At 36.4% G+C, this 23,756-nt stretch overlaps 1 protein-coding gene across 9 annotated transcripts in view; it reads right to left on the bottom strand.

The window, feature by feature from the left end:
• The window catches only part of WWP1 (WW domain containing E3 ubiquitin protein ligase 1), a 133,998-nt gene that overhangs the window by 8,992 nt on the left and 101,250 nt on the right, over positions 1–23,756 (bottom strand). For all 9 annotated transcript variants that reach the window (XM_060610839.3, XM_060610833.3, XM_078441486.2 and 6 more), the window contains 8 exons: positions 22,221–22,296; positions 22,042–22,113; positions 20,051–20,139; positions 16,407–16,566; positions 12,739–12,872; positions 12,510–12,650; positions 8,059–8,179; positions 1,621–1,725 (listed from right to left, as the gene is read on the bottom strand). In XM_060610839.3, the coding sequence (XP_060466822.2) occupies positions 1,621–1,725; positions 8,059–8,179; positions 12,510–12,650; positions 12,739–12,872; positions 16,407–16,566; positions 20,051–20,139; positions 22,042–22,113; positions 22,221–22,296 (898 nt within the window). The remainder of the gene's footprint in view (positions 1–1,620; positions 1,726–8,058; positions 8,180–12,509; positions 12,651–12,738; positions 12,873–16,406; positions 16,567–20,050; positions 20,140–22,041; positions 22,114–22,220; positions 22,297–23,756) is intronic.

Below are 23,756 nucleotides of genomic sequence, written 5' to 3'. Positions count from 1 at the left end.
CTGCCAGTTTTCTCTACCTTTTTTCAAAGACGCTATATTCATATACAGTTGACCACTGAACAATGCAGCAGTTAGAGGTGCGGATACCCCATGTAGTTGAAATTTTGGGAAAATCCACATTCAAATTTTGATTCCTCAAAACTTAATAGCTTATTGTTGACCAGAAGCCTTACTGATAACCAATTAACACATATTTTTGTATATATATATTTTTGCAATAAAAGAAGCTACAGAAACATTTACAGTACTGTGCTATAAAAAATTTGCACAGAAGCAGACTAGCACAACTCAAACCCTTTATTGTTCAAGGGTCAGCTGTACCAACATACACTTTGAATATACAGAATGTAAATTTTCCTTTTAACCAAATAGCACATTATACACAGGTTCCTTTCCCCTTCAAAACTACTGAAACATATTTTCCAATATTTTTATTAATTTGCATTAAAAGAAGTGAAAGAATGCTAGGGTGCCTGGGTGGCTCAGTCAGTTGGGCATCCGACTTCGGCTCAGGTCATGATCTCAGTCTGTGGGTTCAAGCCCCACATCGGGATCTGTGCTGACAGCTTAGAGCCTGGAGCCTGCTACGGATTCTGTGTCTCCCTCTTTCCCTAACCCTCCCCTGTGCTTGCTCTCTCTCCCTCTCTCTCTCAAAAATAAGCAAATTAAAAAAAAAAAAAGTAAAAGAATGATTACAAGGTACAGAATTACAGAGCAGATATATCATAATTTATTTACTTAGTCCCCTCCCAACAGACATTTAGGTGTTTCAGGTCTCTTGTTAGTATACCAATAATGGTGCAATAAATAGTATGTGCCATTTTGCATATGCTGAAGTACATAATATAAATTTCTACAAGTGTCTACACGTCTTTAAAGTATTAATTAATAAATAAATGACACATATCCTTACAAAAAGATTCCACTTCTAGTAAATCTAAGTCCCAGGCTTAGTTTTCACTTGAAAGTGAAAGTTAAGCATAGGTATGCGAGAAGTTCCGTCGCTAAACTGCTCAAATGAGTCTCAATTAGATTTATGTGAAGAAAATCCCTGGCCTAAAGATTTTAAATTCTCAAACACACAAAATGCAAAATCTAATAAAATAAACTGTGCTTCAATATTAGTATTGCAGCACTTGGATGAGACCACCCTACTGTAGTTTAAGCTAAAACACCAACAAAACAAAGAAAGGGACCCAAGGGAGGGAAAGAGAAAAGGAAGTCATTCTTGGACATTATCCTCCAGATCATTCTCATTCCCTAGCATATTATCACCTTCACAGGAATTATGTATCTGCACTGACTTTCTCATTAAAAAAAAACAACAAAAAACAAACCCATACTTCCTCATTTACTTCCAGAACTAAGTAGAATTTTTAGAATGCTATGATACTACTGGGGGAAAAATGCTACAAGTATTACCATTAAACTATTACTTAAAGAAGATCCTGTCATTCATTCTCCCATTTAGGAAGACAAAAAAAACAACAGAAACTCTTCACTTCTGATTTGGAATTCAAATGGCAGGTTCAATTTTAAAAATAAACTTTTTTTAAACTATTGTTTCATGGTAAAACATTTTCTTTGAACACTTTGTTTCAAAAAGATAAAAGCAAATACCTGCCAAAACCAAATGATCTGCTTGCTGTTTCTTGTATAATGACGATACACAGTATTTCTCTGCCAATCCGCCAAGTCAACCTCCTGCATGCCACACAACATAACCTGGGAAATGAACACAGTAGCAGGTCACAGTACAGATTTAGTGAAGCGAATAACTATAGGACTGAAATCTGCTAACAAACACTTGTGCACATGGCCTAATTATGTGAACAGCTGCATGCATGACAACTAATGATCACAGCAAATCCAAGGAAATTTGTAGCAATTTAGAACAAGGATTCTTTGGTACTTTATCTTTTCCATGTTTATTGAACTCACACTGAAAACACTTAGAGTTTTTATTCTTCAAGAAAAACATTAGCTATGCTAGAAGAATCTCTTACTAAAAATGTATCCCAAATTAGGTGTCCAAACTGTTAAGTTTCAAATGTAAATTTCTGTTTCTTTTTTTTTTTTTTTCTTCTTAATCTATGCTATCTTCCATTTAAAGTTAAAAATATACTACTTCCTGTTATTAATTTTTCCAGGCTTTGGGAATAAAATATTGTATGTGAAATTTTCAAATAAGCCCACTGAATTACATAGGGGATGAAAGCTATTTTTGGCATAATGAAGTAGTCCAATACTTCATTTCTCCTAAGTTAACTTTGAGCTATAATGTATACGCAACAAAATGCATGTATTTTAAGTATAGTTAGATGAGATTTGACAGATATATACACCTATGTAACTGCCACCACAATCAAGATGTACAATATTCCCATTATGCCTCTTTTTGCAGAGAAAAACACCACCTTTGTCTTTGGCTCTACGTAATCAATGATTTCATCACAGGTTAAGTTTTTGAGAATATCACACATGTGCATGCGCGCGCGCACACACACACACACATACACACACACACACACACACACACACACACACACACTACACAATTAACACTCTTCTGTTGTCTCCACCCCCTGCCTCCACCCGTCAACACCATGTCTATGAGATTCGCGTTCATTATACAACAATTTACTTATTCTTTCATTTCTTAATGGTCATTTAGGTTACTTCAAAATTTTGGCTTTGATGAATAAAGTTGTGATGAACATTTATGTAAAAATCTTTGTATAAATATGTATTTTATTGCACTTGAATAAATACCTAACAGTGGAACTGCCAGAGCATAAGCAGCTGATATATATGTTTAACATTGTAAGAAACTACCAACACTATCCCAAAGTGTTTTCATTTACAGTTTCAATTTGCAGTTTTAATTTCATTTAGTTTTAATTTGCATTTCCCCAACAATGAGTTATAGTTCATGTGTTTACTTGCCATCATAGCTTCTTTTGTGAAGTGGGTCTTTGCCCATTCTAGAAAATTGTTTTTTACGGAGTTTTAAGAGTTAAAATACGTGTGTGTGTGTGTACACACATACACATACATACACACACTCCCAGTGTGTAGACTGCCTTTTCATTTGCTTAACAGTATCTTTTGAAGAGCAGAAGTTTTACTTTTGATGAAGTCTTTATCCTTTTTGTGTATGTGTGGTTTATTGTTTTGTATTCTTAAGAAACTTCTGCCCATACTAAGATTACTCTATGTTTTCTTTATAGCTTTCATATTTACATTTATGATTTCATCTTTTTTCATAGACTAAAGTAGAGTCAATGTTAATTTTCTTCTATATGGACATCTAGTTGATCCAGCATCATTTTAAAAGACTTTTTCTTGGGGGCACCTGGGTGGCTCAGTCAGTTGAGCGACTGACTTCGGCTCAGGTCATGATCTCACGGTTTGTGAGTTTGAGCCCTGCGTCGGGCTCTGTGCTGATAGCTCGGAGCCTGGAGCCTGCTTCTGATTCTGTGTCTCCCTCTTTCTCTGCCCCTCCCCCACTCATGCTCTGTCTCTGTCTCAGAAATAAACATTAAAAAAAGTTTAAAAAAAAAAAAAAAAGACTTTTTTTCTTTCCTCACTGAAAAATAGTAGACTTCTGTTAAAAATCAATTCACAATATATGTGTGGATCTATTTCTGAACTCTCTAGTGTTCCACTGATCTATTTGTGTATCCTTTCAAAAGCACCACACTGCTATAATGACTATGGCTTAATAATAATTTTTGAAATCAGGCAGTGAACATCCTCCAAGTCTGTTCTTTTTCAAAACTGTTTTAGCTTATCTAGAGCCTTTGCATTTCTTTGTATTTTTAAAATCAGCTTGTCAATTTCTACAAAAAATTATTCCAGATATTGATTGGGATTGTGTTGAATATACAGATCAATTTAGAGAGAACTGACATTTATAATAGAGTCTTCCAATACATAATATGATGTATCTTCCCATCTATTTAAGTCATCTTTTTCTTTAAAAAAAAATGTTTATTGGGGCACCTGGGTGGCTCAGTTGGTTAAGCATCTGGCTTTGGCTCAGGTCGTAATCTTGCAGTTTGAGTTTGAACCCCACATCAGGCTCTGGACTGACAGCTCAGAGCCTGGAGCCTGCTATGGATTCTGTGTCTCCCTCTCTCTATGCCCCTCTTCCCAGTCGCACACTGTCTCTTTCTCTCTCAAAAATAAACATTAAAAATTTTTTAAAGGTTGGGGCGCCTGGCTGGCTCAGTCGGTTAAGGATCAGATTCTTGGTTTCAGCTCAGGTCATGATATCACAGCTCTGTGGGTTCAAGCCCCACATCGGGCTCAGTGCTGGCAGCACAGAGCCTGCTTGGGATTCTCTCTCTCCCTCTCTAGCTGCCCTTCCCCCACTCGTGCTGTCTTTCTCAAAACAAACTTAAAAAAATTTTTTTAAAGAAAAATAATTTTTTAAAGGTTTATTTATGTTGAAAGAGAGGGAGGGAGAGAGACTCCCAAGCAGACTCTGCACTATCAGCACAGACCCCCATACAGGGCTTGATCTCACGAACCATGAGATCATGACCTGAGCTGAAATCAGGAGTTGGACACTTAACTGACTGAAACCATGCAGGCGCCCCAAGTCATCTTTAATTTTTCTGAGCAATGAGGTCTTCCATGCCTTTGGTTACATTTATTTTTTTGATGCGTTAGTAAATAAAACTTTAAAATTTCAATTTCTAAGCATTTGTTGCCGGTACATAGAAAATATATACTTGATTTTTTAATTACTGGCCTTCTATCCTACAGTCTTGTTAAATTTGCTGTTATTTCTAGTGTTTTTTTTTCTTTGGTAGGTTCTTTAGGAGTTTCTAAGTTGACTATCATATGTTATTATCCATGGATAAAGGCCATTTTACTTCTTTCCAGTCTTTATGCTTTTTGTTTCTACTTTTGCCTTACTGCACTGGCTGGGCCAGTGGGGAATATCTGGTACAGTGGGTAATATAAAGGATGAGAGTTTTGCCCCTGTTCCTAATCTCAATATGAAATATTTAAGATACCACCATTCACAATGATGTCAGGGTTTATCTTATTCGTTGATCCTCTTTTAACAAACTGAGAAAGTGGCCTTCTATTCCTAGTGTGATGAGAGTTTTTATAAAGAATGATTGTTACATCTTCATAGTTGAAACATTTTAACTTGTAAAGGGGCATGATTATCAATAATCATTATTTTCAATAATGGTATACATGCCCATTATTGTGGTATTATTCATGGTTAAGAGAGATGATGAATGGATGTAAAAGAATAAAAATCAAGATAAAGCAAAAATAACAACAAAAAAGATCTATATTTTCTCACAGTTCTGTACCATGAACTAAAGGCAAATCAGTAACAATAAGAGCTTTAGTCCCCTTATATGTAAAAGGAAACTATCACATGGTCAAACTATTTCACAGGGCTATGCATGAGACAACTGTATCTACCAAGGGCTATATGAAAGTATGCGTCTCTTCATACCCTTTCAGATCTACTGTCTTAGTTTCATCTCTGCTCTAATGTTGGACTCTGGCTGTAATATCCCTCTTTCACTAGGTGTGCCTCCAAAGTAGGAGCTTTTTTATTAGTTTTTAAAAAATTTAAATCCAAGTTAGTTAACATATAATATAATAATGATTTCAGGAACAGAATTTAGTGATTCATCACTTACATATAACACCCAGTGCTCATCCCAACAAATGCCGTCCTTAATGCCCATCGCCCATTTAGCCCATCCCCCCGACCCAACACCCCACCAGCAATCCTCAATTTGTTCTCTATGTTTAAGAGTCTCTTATGGTTTGTTTCCCTTTCTGTTTTTATCTTATTTTTGCTTCCCTTCTCCTATGTTCATCTGTTTTGCTTCTTAAATTCCACATGAGTGAAGAAATCATATGATATTTGTCTTTCTCTGACTTATTTTGCTTAGCATAATACACTCTAGTTCCATCCATGTTGTTGCAAATGGCAAGATTTCATTCTTTTTCATCGCCAAGTAATATTCCATTGTATAGATATACCAAATCTTATTTATCCATTCATCAGTTGATGGACATTTGGGCTTTTTCCATACTTTGGCTATTGTCAGCAGTGCTGCTATGAACACTGGGGTGTATATGCCCTTTTGAATCAGCACTCCTGTATCCTTTGGATAAATACCTAGTAGTGCAATTGCTGAGTCGTGGGGTAGCTCTATTTTTAATTTTTTGAGGAACCTCCATCCTGTTTTCCAGAGTGGCTGCACCAGTTTGCATTCACACCAGCAGTACAAAAGAGTTCCTTCCTCTTTCTCTGCATCCTCACAAACATCTGTTGTTGCCTGGGTTGTTAATTTTAGTCATTCTGACAGGTGTGAGGTGGTATCTCATTGTGGTTTTGATTTGTATTTTCCTGATGATGAGTAATGTTGAGCATCTTTTCACGTGTCTGTTAGCCATCTGGATGTCTTCTTTGGAAAAGTGTTAAAATAGGAGCTCTTAATGGTATGGAATACTTTAGGTGTACACATTTTGAAGACACAAAATTATTTAATTTTCTTCAGATTCTTAATGAAGTGTGTGATTTAAAAAAAAGATTAAATACTGCTATCTTCCATTCTATTCTTCTGATGTGTTTCTGCTAATCTGTGTAGTCAAGCTGTTAAGAAAGAGATGTTAGCCAGATTTATAGAGTCTGCATGTCATCCAGGCTCAGAGTCCTTATTTTCATATACTTGTCAGTTACCAGAAGGCGAATTTCTATAGGGGAATATTACTGTATATATAAATCATCATGCTAACTTTTTATATGCACATTTGATTATGGTGTCTTAACAGAGAACCAAAGATGGCTAAAGTTAAAACACTATACCCAAAGCAGGCAGAGAAGAAATACCAAGGACCTTCCCTACAGCCCTGCCTTGTGTTCTAATCTATATGGGGAAAGAAGACTTCAAGAATTCACCATAACTAATCATTAGAGAAATATAAATCGCAACCACAATGGGATATCACCTTATACCCATTACTATAATAAAACAGAAAATAACAAGTGTGGGCAAAGATGTGAAGAAACTGGAACCTGTGCACACTTTTGGTGGGAATGTAAAATGGTACAGCCACTACAGAAGTGTGGTAGTTCCTCAAATAATTAAACACAGATTTACTATATGATTCACCAACACCACTCCTGAGTATACATCTAAAAGAACTGAAAACAGACTCTCTAAGAGATATCTATAGATCCATGTTCATGGCAGTTTTATTTACAGTAAACCAAAAGGTAGTAGCCACCCAAATACCCATTGACTGATGAATAAACAAAATGTATAGATATATACATACAATGGAATGCTATTCAGCCTTAAAAAGGGAAGGAATTCTTACACATGCTACAATATGAATCAACTATGAGGAACATTATGTTAAGTAAATAAGCCAGTCATAGTAAGACAAATACTGCATTATTTCACTTACAGGAGACACCAAGAGTAGTTAAACTCATAGAAAGTAGAATGGCGGGGCCAAGAAGGAGAAATGGCGACCTGTATAGAATTTCAGTTTTGCAAAATGAAAAAGTGCTGGAGATTGGTTGCACAATAATGGGAATATACTTAACATTACTGAACTGTACAATTAAAAATATTCAAAATGGTAAATTCTGTCATGTGTACTTTCCCACATCCCTCCAAAAAAAGAAGTTCTGATATACTTCTAATAAGTCTGAATACAGTTAAGACCACTAAGAACTCATGACTTAAAAAACTGATCTTTGGGGCAACTCACTACTAACCCAGGATTTTATTAAGTTCCCCAAGTTATTAACAAGGTTGAACTCATTCTTCAGGATAGGGGGCACTGATTAATGACTTTGTGCCCATGACATCATCATGGTTTAGAGAACTTAAGACCATCACCCCATGCTGGGATTTTAATACATCCTGAACACTGAGATGGATAAGAGAACTCAAGATTGTGCCACATCATTTAAAAATGTGTGGAATCCTGTAGAAGCGCAAAAACAGTCCCTCCTCCCATTAACATCTTCTAAACAGCATAATAAAAAAGCCTAACCTCCAATTCTTTTTCATCAAAGTACTGTAGCCACTGAAGAGGAACAACTTCATTAAAACCATCAAGGAAAGCTTTGGTCTGTTCTTGCACTCCTCGAGAAAAACGCCACTCTGTCATTAAACTGAAAATAAAAACAATATTTAAAAATAGTTAATCTGCATGTGAGGTAAAAGCTTAGAAACACCAACTACTTCTAAAATTCCGTCTCTTTTTCCAAATATACCATACATATGTAACCTACACATGTTTGTGTGTTTATGTATGTAACACGTTTTTCCATGAGGAAATCAGTTCTAGAACATCTGTGGCTAGCAAGGATGCTTTTCAAAATAGGAAGTTCTTTATTTGTCAGTAAGACAGCCACAGTTCAACACTTACTATTTCCTGTTCGTGTGTGACAAATAATTCCAGATAGTGTCTAGCTGACACAGTAAGGGAAAGGCTACAGTCATTCAACAGGTTCTCCTCCCAGCAAACCATTCGCCAAGGGAGACTTGAGAACTCTGACTCAGCCTTGCACAGCGGGGAAAGCAAGGGACTGTCTCGGTAACAGTCTGTCTGCAGGCCATATGCTTAAATGCAGTATGATCCCTCTGTCTGAGAAGGCTTAAAGCTGGGGAACTGGTTCTTTACATGTTAATTCATTAGAGAGAACACAAAGATTTCCTAAAAGAATAGAAAAGACGAGAAGAAACATTCCGAGGAGACATATAATGCAGACATACAGGAGGGAAGTGTAATATAAAGAAGTAAGGAAGAGAATCTGTATAGTGACGCAGAATCTATACAAGGGGCCCTGACAGTAGGTGGGTCTGGAGGTCCCTGTGGAAGCAGCACAGACTACTGATGAGGAGAAGACACCAGAAACAGCAGACAAAGGGAAAGGCGATTATCCACATTCCTCCCCTTCCAAACGCCTCTTCCCGTGTCCCAAAGAAAGCTGATTTTATTCTCTGCTGAGGCAAACCTTTCATCCTTGCTGCCTCTACAACTTTTCTTCATCAATAACTCACCTTCTCCTGCCCATGCCCTCAACTCTACCTTCCTACCCCACTTCCCATTTGCCCACATGGATGCTCAGACCATTATTTTCCAAAACCCTCCCTTCAACCCAGTGTTTGCTTTTAACTACTGCCTTTGCTCTCTTTACCACCACTCCTATTAGAAGAGTACTCTATCCTGTCTCCACTTCTCAGCTCTATTCATCCAAATTTTAAACCACTGTAAATGTCTGGGTTTTCAAGATTTCGCTCTGGGGGATAAACAAATCCCTTCACATATGTCACCAAAGAAGTCTCAATTGCCAAGCCCAATGCCCTCTTCAAAATTACTCCTGCTGCATGAACTTCCTGTAACACTGGGTGTTAGCATTCCCAACCCTCAGAGTTCTCTGATCTGACAATACCACCGCTCCTTATCTGACTTAGCTACTCTGTTCCTTTCATTGGTTTCACTGGTCCATAAATGTTGGCATCACTGAGCTCTCTGCCTTTTCTTTTCTAGCTCTTTACTACTTAAAGATAATTAACATGTTCAACTGTTAACCAATTCAGAAACCTCAAATATTTCATTTACTAGTATTTCCCCCACTACATGTAATCAATCATTGAATCTGAGCTATTCTATTCCTATAATATCCTCAAAAATCCATTCCCTCATTTTTACCTCACCTGTTTCAGGTAGGTCTACAATACCAACTACCAGAAGTTTGAAAGAGCCTTTTAACTATGTTAAGATCTCTAACTACTCCCCCTTCCATCCATCCCTCTCAATTCATCTTCCACAAAGATGCTAGGATTAGCCTTCCAGAAATAATTCTGATCATTTTATCTTAGTTTTCGTTTGTTTTTGATGACTCTCCTATTAGAGCAAAAATCCAGGTTTCTTAGACATAAAAGTTTCCTTAGACTAATGCAAATCTGGCTACCATTCAAGGCTCCTAGCTAGCCACTATATCTCCTCTGTGGCTGTAGATTCTTGGGATAAATTAATCCCTTTAATACCTCAATTCCTCTGCTTTTGCTATTTCCCTCCCTCCAAAAAGCACTCCATCTTTTCAGACCTAACATGCAATGCCATGGGAAAAACTTTCCTGAGTCCTAGCAGAATCAATCCCACTCTGGATTCTGACAGCATTTCATACATCTCTCTACCATTCGTTTACTCAGAGATTAACTGCGGTACACTAAAACCAAAATATCCCAATTAAAAAAGAATAGTATTCTTACATAATTTTAAAGAGCAAGATTAAAAAAAAAAAAACAAGATTAAAGTCTGTTATTGTTTCAGAAACTGAAACAATTAAGCAAAAATTGTTATATTCAAGATTAGATATCAACTCTTATATAACAGGTATTACATGGGCAACTCTTTAAAAACCAGTTATCACCTTAACACAAAATATAAAATATAAAGTAGCAAACTAAATATGGCCTTTATATGATGAAATTTTGTTTAATCTGCTTTTGATATTTAAAAACATTGACAGCATTTTAAAAATGCTTCGGATGTGCTATTTAATAGCTATTGTTGGTTTCTGTGGAAAGCTTATGGCTTGAATACAAAAAGCCCAGCGCCTTATGGAACTATCTTTGGAAACATACTGTTTTCAAAATGGAAAAAATAATTTAGCTATTTACAATACGAGTAATAAATGCTCATTATATGACAAAGAAGCAAAACAAAAATACCTCAGATAATATAAAGATACATAAAGAAGAAAATCAGTTATTAAACTGGTTTTCTCCACTCAGAGAAAACTAATTAAGCAGAAAAATAGGAAGAGGCCTAGAATGCCACACTGGAATAGCTGCATTAACTTAATAAGCAAAGAGACATTAAGGATGTGAAATTGAAAGGCCATAGCAATTTTATGGGTTAAAAAGGGAAGAAAGGATTGTTAGCTATGTCCTTTTGCAAAAGCAATACATCAATTAAACAGTCTTTGACGAAATTACCTCACTTTAGAAATCTATGCCACAAAGACAAAAGCAGCAGATATACACAGCTTTACTTAAGGAAGTTTTCTTTGCCTTTGTTTGCAGTGGCCCAAACTGGACACAATCTGAATGACACTTACTAGCAGAAAGGACTACTATAGAATGGGTATACCATAATTTATCTAGCTATTAGAAAATGTGTTAGGTCTATCTCTACTGACCTAGAGGATGGAAAAAGCAAGCTAGAGAGTATGATACGATCCCATTTTTGAAACAAATATCAAGAACATAAAGTCTGAGACGATGATGGCACCAAGAATCCAAGGGTAGTACCATTAATAGAGATAACAAGGCCAAGTAAGGCAATAGGAAAAATAACAGAAAGAAATTTGATTTTAACTTGATTTAGTAGTTGAGGAGTTGACAAACTATGGCCCATGGATCCAATCCAGCCCATCACCTGTTTTCTGTACAGCATGTAAGCTAAGAATAGTCTTTACTTTTTAAAAATGATTGAGAAAATATTCAAAGATTATCTGACTTGAAAATTATATGAAATCAAATTTCAGAGTCCACAGTAATTTTGTTGGAAACATAGACAGCAACATGTATCTGTTCATATTTTGTCTATGTGCTTTTGTGCTGCAACAGCAGAGTGGAATAGTTCCAAGAGAGATTGTATGCGGCTCACAAGCCTAAAATATTATCTGGTTCTTTCACGGAAAAGTATGGATCTACCTGGAGATTATTTCTAAAGTTCAGATATTACTTTATTAGAAAACTGAAGCCATGGTGCCAGTCTATTTAGAGAAGCAGGTTGAATAAAGAACCTTGGAAAAATATCCACATTTAGGAAAAGGAGTTTTAGATAACCATCGTTAAAGAGAAATTAAAGAAAATCCATGAGGTGCAGATCACGGGATTCAAAGGAACAGTTTCAAAACAGAGGCTGTGGTGGGCACTGTGAAAAAAGTTAGAGAGGAAACGTGAGATGGAAGAGGAATCGAGCATTAGATTACTGGTCACGGCTTGGGCTACAGGCTGGGCTTTGCTACTACCGTTACAACAGAGCACCCTAGGTTCTTCATCTAGAAATAATGAAACTGCACAGTCTTTGCAAAGTCCTTTTTAGCACCAATGTTCTATAATTTTTGATCTGGACAAAGATGGGAATGCAAGTGGGAGTGGGAAACTGAAGGTCACTATTCTCATTTCTAGAACACTGATTGGTACTGTTGAGAAGAACTTAAATAAATGTTAAGCCATGAGAGGCAAGGGAAGTTATTTTAGTACATTTGAATTTTTTAGTCCTGTGAGAGCATGTTTATAAACTGAGATGAAGATTGAGTAGAGAGCAAATGACAGAAAAGGATACGTGAAAGGGGGAATGAATGTGGAACAGCTTCCCAGAGGAGTGAACGTGGAATCAAATGAAGGGTACAGACAGAGTTGTTAGTTCTGACATGCTTTAGAAGTTCTAGAAATTAAGGCCAACCAAGTATATCACCTTACCCAATATATTCATCTTTGTTCTCCTCAGTCACGAGGATATTGGAACCTCCCAACTTCAGGTCATGTGAAGTAACCTTTCCCAAAATTTCCATGTCAACAGAAAAGTACATTTCTAAGCCACATTCTTCAATGTTGTTGTCTCTGGGTGATAAAAACATATATGGACTAATTAACCAGATATCTAAATTGTCTTCAAGAAAATGCCTTACTGAAAGACAAATCTTCAAACCTTATCCAGATAAGGGAGTTATAAAATTCAGTATCAATAGACTCCAAATCCTTAATAGTCAGTTTTTTGCTTAGCATACGCTTGTAGAATGGTAAAGAGAAACCAGTATCAATAAACTTCCCATGAAAAAGTGCCTGCCAAGAAAAACAAAAAATTTTACTTAAAAATTTATAAAACAGTAATTTTCTTATTCAAAGCACACAATAACAGAGAAATCATGAGATTTCTCAGGCCATGAGATTTTCACAGGCCAAAATAAGCACTTAAATAAGTAACCAGCGTAAATCATGAAAACCAATTATATAAAATGCTAAGTATGAAAAACAAATGACAGAGTTAAATAACAAACACTTAACTATATCATGTCCTATTGATAACTATAAGGAAAATAAAAGAACAGTACCAAAACCCCCACTCTTTCTAGTGTTTTATAAATTAAATTAACCTAATTGGATGCAGAAATACAGAAGGAGCCTCAGCACTCCCATGCACGCACCTGGCAAGACCCCTTCTTCACGCCTCTTCTGACCACAGTTGCCTAAGAGATTTCCAGGACTAACAGCATTTGCTTTCACATCTGCTCACAACAGCCAAAGCAGGAAGCGCCAGATCCCCTCAGCACCCCAATTCTCGCCACCAACTGCCCATCTATCTAAAAATCTAATTCCATTTCTCACACCTCCCCTAACTCCCAAAACCATCTCTATGCTCTACCCTGTGAGGCTCGTGATCCATCAGCAAAATCGCTCATATACTCAAATCATTCTTTGAAGATCCTTTAGCATCTTGCTTAACAAAAATCTAGTGTTTTTCTGAGGACTCCGCTTCTAAGTCCTCCCAAAGGGGTGCTGTTTCTCTCCCATCCCCCTCATGTCACCAGGCCTGGAAGTAAGGCATATGTTGCTCTTCATTACTATTTCCTCCTCCCTAAATCTGCCTGTCTTTAAGCTCATGCCTTCACACTGTCATTGGTGGCTAACCACCCCACCCCTGTCCGCATTTCACTGCTATCATCCCTAGATCTCTGGGTTTCTCCTTGTTACTCCATCAATGCTGTGTTCTTCTGTGCTACCGTCATAAATAATTTTGGACAGTCTAACATCTATAATGATGATTCTCTTACTTTCCTGACTTTTTAGTCCTTTCAGTGATCTTAGTTTTTCATTTAGCTAAACGTTCTTGACATCATACCTTAGATACTGTTATTAGCAACCACTGTATTTCTTCACAAACTCAATTTCAACCACCACCTAATTTGCCAGCTCACTGCCTTTTGCAGTGATACCTACAACTTTTGACCCCACTGGGATCTAAAAAATACATAGAAACTTATCACTGTTTCTCAGCTTCTCAAAAAAGTTATTTCTCCCCTTATTCAATTTTGATTCCACCATCAGTCGTTAAAATTACTCCCTCGTATACCTCCAAACCCAGCTTCCCTTCAATGAATTTCTGGCAAAATATAAAACCCTGCTAAACACAACTCTTAACCTACTCCCTGCCTGTGTCTGGGCGCTGAAACATGCTAGAAATGCATATACAACCATGGTGACTGGTTCATGACCAACAACCTCGAGTGGGAGCTTAGTGCTACCTGGTAATCCTAATGCCCCACTACATTCACTCTCCCAGATGACTATTTCATTCCTCAAATACTTCTTTTCCCCACTCCCACTGAGCCTATGATTTTGCCGTCTATTTCAGTGAGGGAAAAGAAGCCATCAGAAGAGAATTTTTGTGTGTTCCATCAGATCTGCTCACTATAAGCAACTGAATCTATTTACTGTATTAAGTTATCTATTACTTCTATGTGGACTACACAGATCTCTTCATCTCTCCTACTCAAGGTCATTGCTCCCATAGTCCCTATCTCTTTGACCTCACCAAATTCTTTCCTCTTACTTGGCCATCATCATCTGCAGATAAATCGTTTATTCCCCACCCATTCCTTATTTATTTCTAGACACTGCCCAATTCCCTAAATGGAAGCAAACTTCCTTAAAAGGTTTATATTTGTTGTCTCCATTTCCTCTTCCATTCTCTCTGGATTTCACCCCCACCAACCATTCCTCTGTACTGCTCCGGAATGCCTTTCCCCTGGCCAAATCAAATGGTTGCTTCCCATACCTCATCTTGCTCAGCCTACCAGAACCAAACATAGCTGATCATCTCCCCTCATCTTCTAGCAAGGTTCTTATTTGAGTCTCCTACCTCCTCCACGGCCTCGGCTCTTTTGCTGGTTCCTTCTCATCTCCTTGACCTGCAATGTCCTTAACCTTCTTCTCTGTCCACACTTATTCCTTAAAAGATCACAAAGCCCTATCTATCTAGATACCCTCTCATCACCAGACTTCTATAGCCACCTACTCTACATCTCCATTTGGATCTATAGGTATCTAAAACTTAACAAACCAAATCCAGTTTCTTGATTTTTCCCAATCCCCCAAATTTGCTCTTGCCACAGCTGTGCCACCTTAGGAGACAGCCACTGCAACCAGACACATTTTGACGCCATACCTGACTCTCTCACACTATGCATCTAAGCTGTCTGAAAACCCTGTTAACTCTAACTACAGAATATATCCCCGAATCCAAACCACTTCTCACGACGATCTCAACTGCTACACCACTTAGGTCCAAAGCCACTATCATCTCTCACGTGGATTGTCATAAATGGTCTCTCTGCTTCTATGTTGCTCTCCTCTGCACGCAATTATAGTCTCTTTCCTACACAGCAGCAAGATAAACTTCATAAAAGCTAAGTCAGATCATGTTATTTTGATCATGTTATTTCCTGCTCACAACCCTTAAGTGCATTTCCTAGAGGTCCCACAAAGTACCTTTCAACCCCATCTCCCACCACATTCTCTCTCATATACTCTGCTCCAGGCATGCCATTTCCCAATCAAAAATGTAACTACACTTTGGAGACTTTTTCTTGCTCTTCCTTATGTCTAGAATGTTATTCTCCAAGATATATGCATCATTCAATTCTTTGCTTTCACTTTTATGTTCATGTGTGACCCCTCAGAGAGGCCACTTCTAATCGTGCCATATAAAAAAGCAACACTCCTTTTTCCTCGGCACATACTTATGTGTTATTCTGTATTTTTTATGTGTTAACTCTTCTAACAGAAGGGTTACAGAGAGAACGGGGACAATGTCTTTTTATCATGGTCTCACCTCTGTCATACTACCATGCTATAGTAGGTGCTCAATAAATATTTGCTGAGTGAATAAACAGGTAAGAAAGTACAAATACAAACACTTCTGAAAAGATAACAGTTCCACACCACAAGAGCTTCTGTAAAGCTCTGAAAATTCCCAGCACATCAGTCAAGTCCAAATGTTATACAACTCAGATTTTCCTTTTATACAAAAGTAGTCACACTATAATTATGCTTTAATTTATAAAATAAAAGGACTTTTAAAGACCAAAAGGCTACATCAATAATCCTTGTATTCATAATCTTGATTTCATATAGGTACTCAAAAAATAAATTGTATTTTGGTATTCTCCTTTCTAGGCAGACTTCCTTGGTAACAAAGTTTGGGAATATATATAAGGGATAATGCGGATCATTTTTCAGTCTTCTCTAAAATACTTTTGAGATAAACAAGTTTAAGTAAATAAATGAATAAATAAATAATGGAAAATCAGGACTCACCATAGCAATAAAGCGGCCAATAAAACAGAAGTACGAAAGATGGTCTGGATTAATGGTTGATGCTGGATTTATTTGTAGACAATAGTTGTTCTTGCCAGCATACTCAAATAAGCAATACATGGGGTTCAAAACTTCATGTGAAAGCAAGAAAAACCATTCTCTAAAAGAAAAGATAATTTTTTAGCATTCATACATACATGAATTTAAAAACAAACCTAAATACACTCATGTACATATCATACCTCTGCTCAACAGCCTGTAGTAACTTGGCTGCCCAATTCCTCAGCCCTCCAGTTAAGTCTTCCTATGATCTGGCCCTCCAGTCAGTTCCCTGCAGTTCTTATGATGCCAGACTACAAACTCAATGCCACTCACAGATAACATGCTTATTTTTATGCCATACTTTCATCTGGCTATGTCTCCTCAGTGTCAAGCCAGCCTATGTAGGTCCCACTTTTTCTTTCAGCACAACGTAGATCCATCCCATTTAAGCAATTTTTCGAAGCAATTTTCAACATATTTATTTGTATCAATCACTGAGTACTCTGTGGTATTGTGGTAACAACCACAATATTATTCATTTTCCTATACATGACCTGCCCATCCACTAGACTATAAGCTCCTCAAAAGCAAAAGCCACGTCTTTACATATATTTTTGTAACTGACTCACAGGCATTTTAGGATCTATACGCAATAGGCTTTAATAAGTATTTGCTGTTGATATTGACAGACACAGCACTGATGCTAAGGAATGGTTTTTATTGTCAATGTATTACAAATGAAACAAAAATTTAAAAGATGAAACCTTTAAATGTGATAAGCATTCTCTAACTTTTTACCATCAATTTTGCCTCATGTAGCAAAGTCCAATACATATGAGATCCAAATAGATAAGAGATTAATAATTTACATATCAAAATAAACCCAATTTGCAAGATTCTCTTCAACGGTAATTGCTTCTAAAGCAGGGTTCCAAGCTCAAATGCTTACAGTGATTAGCAAGTGGCTTCCTTCTGTACACAGCCTCCAATGCTCTACCTAGCCCCAATCTCCCATTCTTCACTGTATCCCTAATAAAAGTTATTACCAGTTTTAAGGAAGAATTATTTCTCGGCATATAATCATTGTCCTTAGATGACAGGGGAATGGTGGGCACAGAGTGAAAAAGAGTGTATACTACTCTATAGGAATGAATCAGCTACTCAGATTCAGCCAATTGATGCCACGTGAGAAGCTGCCAACATGGGTCTACGGTTTTTAAAGAGAACCCAGAAATCTTGATTCTTAAGCATAATTTAGTGATTTTCTTTAATGTATCAAATAATTGAAAAAAAAAATTTTAAATCACAGTGGGGGACATTACTAGGCAGGCTAGATCTGGCCTGGAAGCCTTTTTACAAACACTGTTCTAAAGCTTTAAAAATACAATCTCAGAAACTGTCTGACAGGTAGAGAAGGTAGTCTTTCGCTAAACAAAATCAACTAAGAAATGATAAACACTAATCCACAAAACTAAATCCAGTCCCAACATAGTAGTTGAACTAAGTGACTTCCCACTGTGACAAGGCTGAGGTAAGACATGTCCCCAGGGAAAAGGGCTGACGGATCTGTGAGAACGTGTTTAGACACAGAAAAACCAGAAATAGAATTTCCAGTTGCGGCAGATCACTTTTAGCAAACTAGAAGCCCAGAGAAAACGGAATACATTTAAAAGAAGAATGTTTATGTATAACATGGTATCTGACCTATATACCCTGACATTAAAAGAAAAGAAGAAAAAATTCTAATTAATAAGAGGTGGAAGAGTTCACTTTCAACATATCCTTTTCTATACTTTCTAATAAACTAAAGAGATACAAGAGGTTAAAAAAATTATGAGACAACAGATGAGCTAGCAGAGCCTAGAGAAGAAAATGAAGAAAACAGTAAAGCCACTAATGAAGAAAAATCACATTAGAAGCAACAAAATGTAGGGCAGTACTGCAAACAGTGACATGAGGATAGGTTTGAGAAAATCAAAACAAAATAGAAAAGCACAAAGATAAAAATAATCAGAGATAAGATGACAGACAGGTAGGACTGACGAAGAAGATTCCACATACCCATGACTGATGTTCCTGAAGAAAAATGGAACAAATGGAACAGAAAAAATATTCAAAGACATAATAGAAGAAAATTTCCCTTAAATTAAGAAAGATCTTAATAGGTTCCTAAGAAAAGATATAAAACAATCAACAATTAATGAATTAATGAACTTCAAGGAAAAGGACTGTGTGGGCATCCAAAGAAAAAAGTTTCCTATAAGGTGCTGGCTTTCCACTTCACAGTGCTGTACCATTCAATGCTAGAAGACAGTGAAGCGAGGTCTACAGAGAAGGGGACAAACTAGTGTTACATAAGACATTTATATCTAGTGACGTTGTTTATATACAAAAGCACAAAAACACATTTTCAAATATGCAAAACTAAAGGAGTATATCACCCTTGTAAACTCTTGAATAAACCAAAACTAATACATGAATCAAAATTAAGAATTTGGGAATGAGAAAATCATACTATGGAGTAACTGGCTAAATGCATTAAAATGTCAAAATATAAAACTAAACCCAACCAATGAGGTAAGTATGAGTGCAGACAAGAATAGGAGTATTATAAAGTCAGACATTTTAAAAATAATACATTTCATTTCTAACGTCTACCTTTCTTTTTAATGTCTGAAAATTTCTGAAATTGAGATAAATCAAAATAGATGTAATATGAACATTTAGTTTCCTTTCTGAAAAAGCTTAATAATTCACTGGATGAGAAAATATGCTAACTAACCAAATCTGATAACTCCACATATATGCTCCCACCTATTTGTTTTTGTTCACTGTACTAAAGTTGTGATTTTGTAATTCTGTACAACTATGACATATTGGTTTAAAAGATGTGTTTCTATGAAAAGCAAGTTTAAGTCTTTTAAAAGATTTAAGGAAGGTGTGTTCTGCTGAAAAATAAATTGCTTTCAAATTAGGTTTGGGTGAAGCAAAAATTTTTTAAGGTTTTCATTAAAAAAAATTGAAATTAAAAGGATTTCCCATCATATTGCTTCACATTTTCTGTTAACAATGTATTTAATAAATGTAAAACTATTCTCAAAAGGATTCACACTGGATTAAAACACAAACATAAAACCAACATACACTGTTAGAATAGTAAAAATTAACCTTATGCATGTTGATCTATTAATTATGATATCTGCATACAATGTAATATTATGCAGACATTAAATAAGAGTATCAGTGCCATTAAAATAAAGGAGAGTATTATCTCCATATATGATATGAAAATATGTCGATATAAAATGATAAAATCAAGTTACTACATTGTGCATGTTATATTAAAACTGTTAAAAAAAACAAAAAACAGCATATGTACTATATCACACATACATACAAATTTATTCCTATGCAGAGAAAATGTAAAGGATAACCAAGACAGGAATAATAATGGTTACCTCTAGAATTGTGCTAATATTTTAATTTTTGTTTCTAAAAATAACTCTGGATTGCTACTGAAAAAACGTTTGTATCTTTTCAAGAATACATCCACTACAACGGAGATATATTTATTGCAAAGCAGATATGTGTTTTTATTTTACCTTGCTAGACCACCATAATCAAGTCCTTCTTCTCCTCTAAATATTACATATAATCGTCTCCTCAAGTCATAGGGTTTTAATGCCATAATCTAATTAAAAACAAAAACATGGATATTTTAACACTCATATACAGTGCAAGTTTCTTCCAAAATCATTCAACTTAAATTTCATTTGTATTTCCAGAATTATACATTTCCTTATCTCATACAATGCCTTTAATTAAAGAGATCTATTGATGTGTTCCACAAACTAGTAGAGATGTACCTTACTCTATTATGCCTCCTGTGATTCACTTTCTAAAATCTCTTTCCCCTCGTCTAGTATTAAATGGTAGTTCTACTTTGGGTTAGTGGCAAGAGGAAGAGTGACACAGAAAGTTTTTAAGCTTAGAAAATATTCAGTCCCCTGTCAATCTCCAAATTATACCAAAATCTTGTAAAAGCTGACTTATAAATTTTTGTAACTAGCAACATTTGATGAGAAGAACTTGTTGTAGGTCCTGCTTATACCACGGATTTCATTTATCAGTAGGAAAGGAACTCAGCTAAAGCAAAGAGTTATTTACAGATACCCAATTTTCATAATCTTTAATGGCTTACATTAGCGATACTAGTAAACAGGCTTTACTTCTGAATAAAAATGAATTATTCCACCACACATATGATAAAACCGAAGCCAAGACTGGCGTGTCTGGGTGATGGCACAGCTTACCAGCAGGACTTCGCTTGGTAGGCAACCATGCACATCAAATTGACCATGATTCTCCCCACACCAGAGGACAGAGCAAAGTAAATCTTCCATGAACTTGGATGTATACTTGCTAAAATAAAGCTCAAACAGAGCTTAGAACAAGCTAAGAATTTATTAACTCAAACCAAAAACTTAACTCAAACCAAAAAATTTTTTGATAGTAGCTATATTAAATATCATGCCCAAATTCCAACAGCTAGTAAAATTCAGCTAGGATCTGCATGTTGTTGAGTCTGGAATGCTGTTATTCTATTTGGGCTTGTTTATGTAAAAGTCCTTGTGTGCCTGTATACAAAAGGAATTTTACTTTATCATTGTAATACTGGGGGGCAGGGTATGAGCATGCTCAAGTGGGGGAGGGGCAGAAAGAAAGGGAGAGGGAAAATCTTAAGCAGGCTCCATACTGAGTGCAGAGCTCCACACAGGGCTGTATCTCACAATCATGAGATCATGACTTGAGCAGAAATCAAGAGTCAGGCCCTTAACCAACTGAGCTACCCAAGTACCCTCGATTTATCATCTTTAAATATTCTGCAGATGATTCAGGAAAGGTAGACATATTCCATTCGTTCATTCATTCACCAAATGTTTACTGAATACCTGCTATGTGCAAGGCACTAGCATAACAGCAGTAAATGAAGTAGTCTGTGCTACCATGGAGCTTACATTCTAACAAGGGAGACAAATAAAATGGGTCAGATAAGTGTTACAGAAAAGAATAAAGTCTCAGAGGAGAGCAGGTACTGCCATTTTAAACTAGTGTGCTCAGATGAGGTCTCTTTTAGATCACAACCTTTAAACAGAAAGCTACAAGAGATAAGAATAAACATTAAGGTTACTGAAGGAAAACTTGAATGAAAGAGAGTATCTATACTGATTTAATTTTAATTTGGTAGTATTTACCAAGACTTGTTTGAGTTAATAAAATCTTAGAAAAGTAAATAAATGTCAAAGTGTGTCAACTTGCTCCGGAAGCTGTTTATTTAAAATGGACACAATGATAATAGCTATCTCAAAGGGATGTTGTGAGGATGAATTAAATGAAATGATAAACCTAAGATGCCAGTGTCAAGCATCTGGTAATCACTGTATACATGATGGAGTTTATTATGATTATTATTATAATGCACGCTCAGTGAGTGGCAGTTCATGGTTTAAAATTTCTAAACTGTAACTCCCTTCAGATATATAGAATATAATCTGACAAGCTGTACTATTTATCCTGATAAAATCTTCCTTACCTGTTGGAAGGAATCTTCGAACAATGTCTGCCGGGATACATTGATCTTTACGTGACTGGGTAGTGCGTTAGACTAAAAACAAAAATAGTATCGTGATATCATGTAAGTTATAGTATTTGTATAGTACAAAGATAAGACTAAATGATTACAAACATAAGATTTATTTACCACTGTAGTACCTGGCACAAATAACGGAAGTGAGCAAGTTTCCACCTAAAGCTGCGTTCATAAGCAATCTGTGGACCACCTTTAGTTCTAAAGGAAAAACAAAACAAACATGTTAGTTCACAATAGAGTTGGATATATAATATTGTGGAGTATACCAGAGTCCTACAAATGACCACAGGAAAGCTATTTGCTGGGAAAGAAGATAAATTTAGTGGGCTAAGAGGCCTGAAAAATGAGGACACACACAAAAGTAAGACTATATATAGGGGTGGATCTTTTGTAACAAAGTTAAATGAAATATTAAAGTCTGTTACTATTAAAAAAAAACTTTGATAATAACTTAAATCTAAGGAGGATAGAGGCTCCAGACAGAAAAGACAGGGAAGAAAATTCTACCACATCTTAAGCCCAATTCAAACTAAACATTGGTGAGAAAGTATGCAAAGCAAAATCAATTTCTAAGAACGAGTGACATCTAGGTCACACAGCTCAACTGGTAAATGAGGGAAGAGACAGAGTGGGTGGCATGTAAGGGACAGGTGTGAGTCACACTGGGAAGGCCTGGGTCTTCTGCCTACTGAGGGAGAGCCTAAGATACATACATAAAGAACTTTCATGATCTTAGGGAACATTTTGTAATGGATGCAAAATGTTCTCTTATGTTGTCAGGTTCAAGTGAATTCATTCAACAAATATTTATGTAAGACATACTACTACCTGGCACTCTTCTAGTTGATGAGAGTGTTATGTGTTAACAGGTAATGATAATGTGTTTTTGTGGAGGTTATATTCCAGTGAAGTGGAAAAACAAGAAACAGAATAAATAAGTAAATTATATACGAAGTGTGTTAGAAGGGGATAAATGTCTTACCACTCCTCCTCAAAAAGAAAAAACAAGAATGGTGCCTGGGTGGCTCAGTCGGTTAAGCATCTGACTTCGGCTCAGGTCATGATCTCACAGCCTGTGAGTTCAAGCCCCACGTCGGACTCTGTGCAGACAGCTCAGAGCCTGGAGCCTGCCTCAGGTTCTGTGTCTCCCGCTCTCTCTGCCCCTCCCCCACTCATGCTTTGTCTCTCTCTCAAAAATAAACATTAAAAAAAATTTTTTTAAAGAGAGAGAGGAAAAGGCAATGTAAAAGGACACAGAGTGTATAGGGAGATGTTTTAATCCTGAAAAGGGTGAACAGAGTTGGGTTCACAAATCAATATTTGAACAAAAACATGGAGGGCATAAGCCATGTACATATTTGAAGAAAGAGCAGAATAACAGCTACAACCCAGAAGTAAAAGTCCAGGTGCTTGAGGCAGAGCTACGTGGCCAGTGAAGCTGAAGCAGTGTGAATAAGGAGAGAAAAAAGAGATGAAGTTGAAGAGGTAACGGGGATCACATTTTTTAAGGCCTTGGAGGCCATTGTGAGGAATCTGCTTTTCACTGAGATGGAAATCACTGGAAAGTTTTGTGCAAAGGAATGACTTTTTACTACTTGCTGCTCTATGGAGAATAACATTATATGAGGTGTGGACAGAAAGCAGAGAGGCACCGTGCA

The sequence above is a fragment of the Panthera onca genome, chromosome F2, assembly GCF_046562875.1.
Source record: "Panthera onca isolate mPanOnc1 chromosome F2, mPanOnc1 haplotype 2, whole genome shotgun sequence".
In the NCBI taxonomy this organism is placed as follows: Eukaryota; Metazoa; Chordata; class Mammalia; order Carnivora; family Felidae; genus Panthera; species Panthera onca.
The sequence above is the reverse complement of the archived record's forward strand: the minus strand, read 5'-3'. Positions and strand labels throughout refer to the sequence as shown.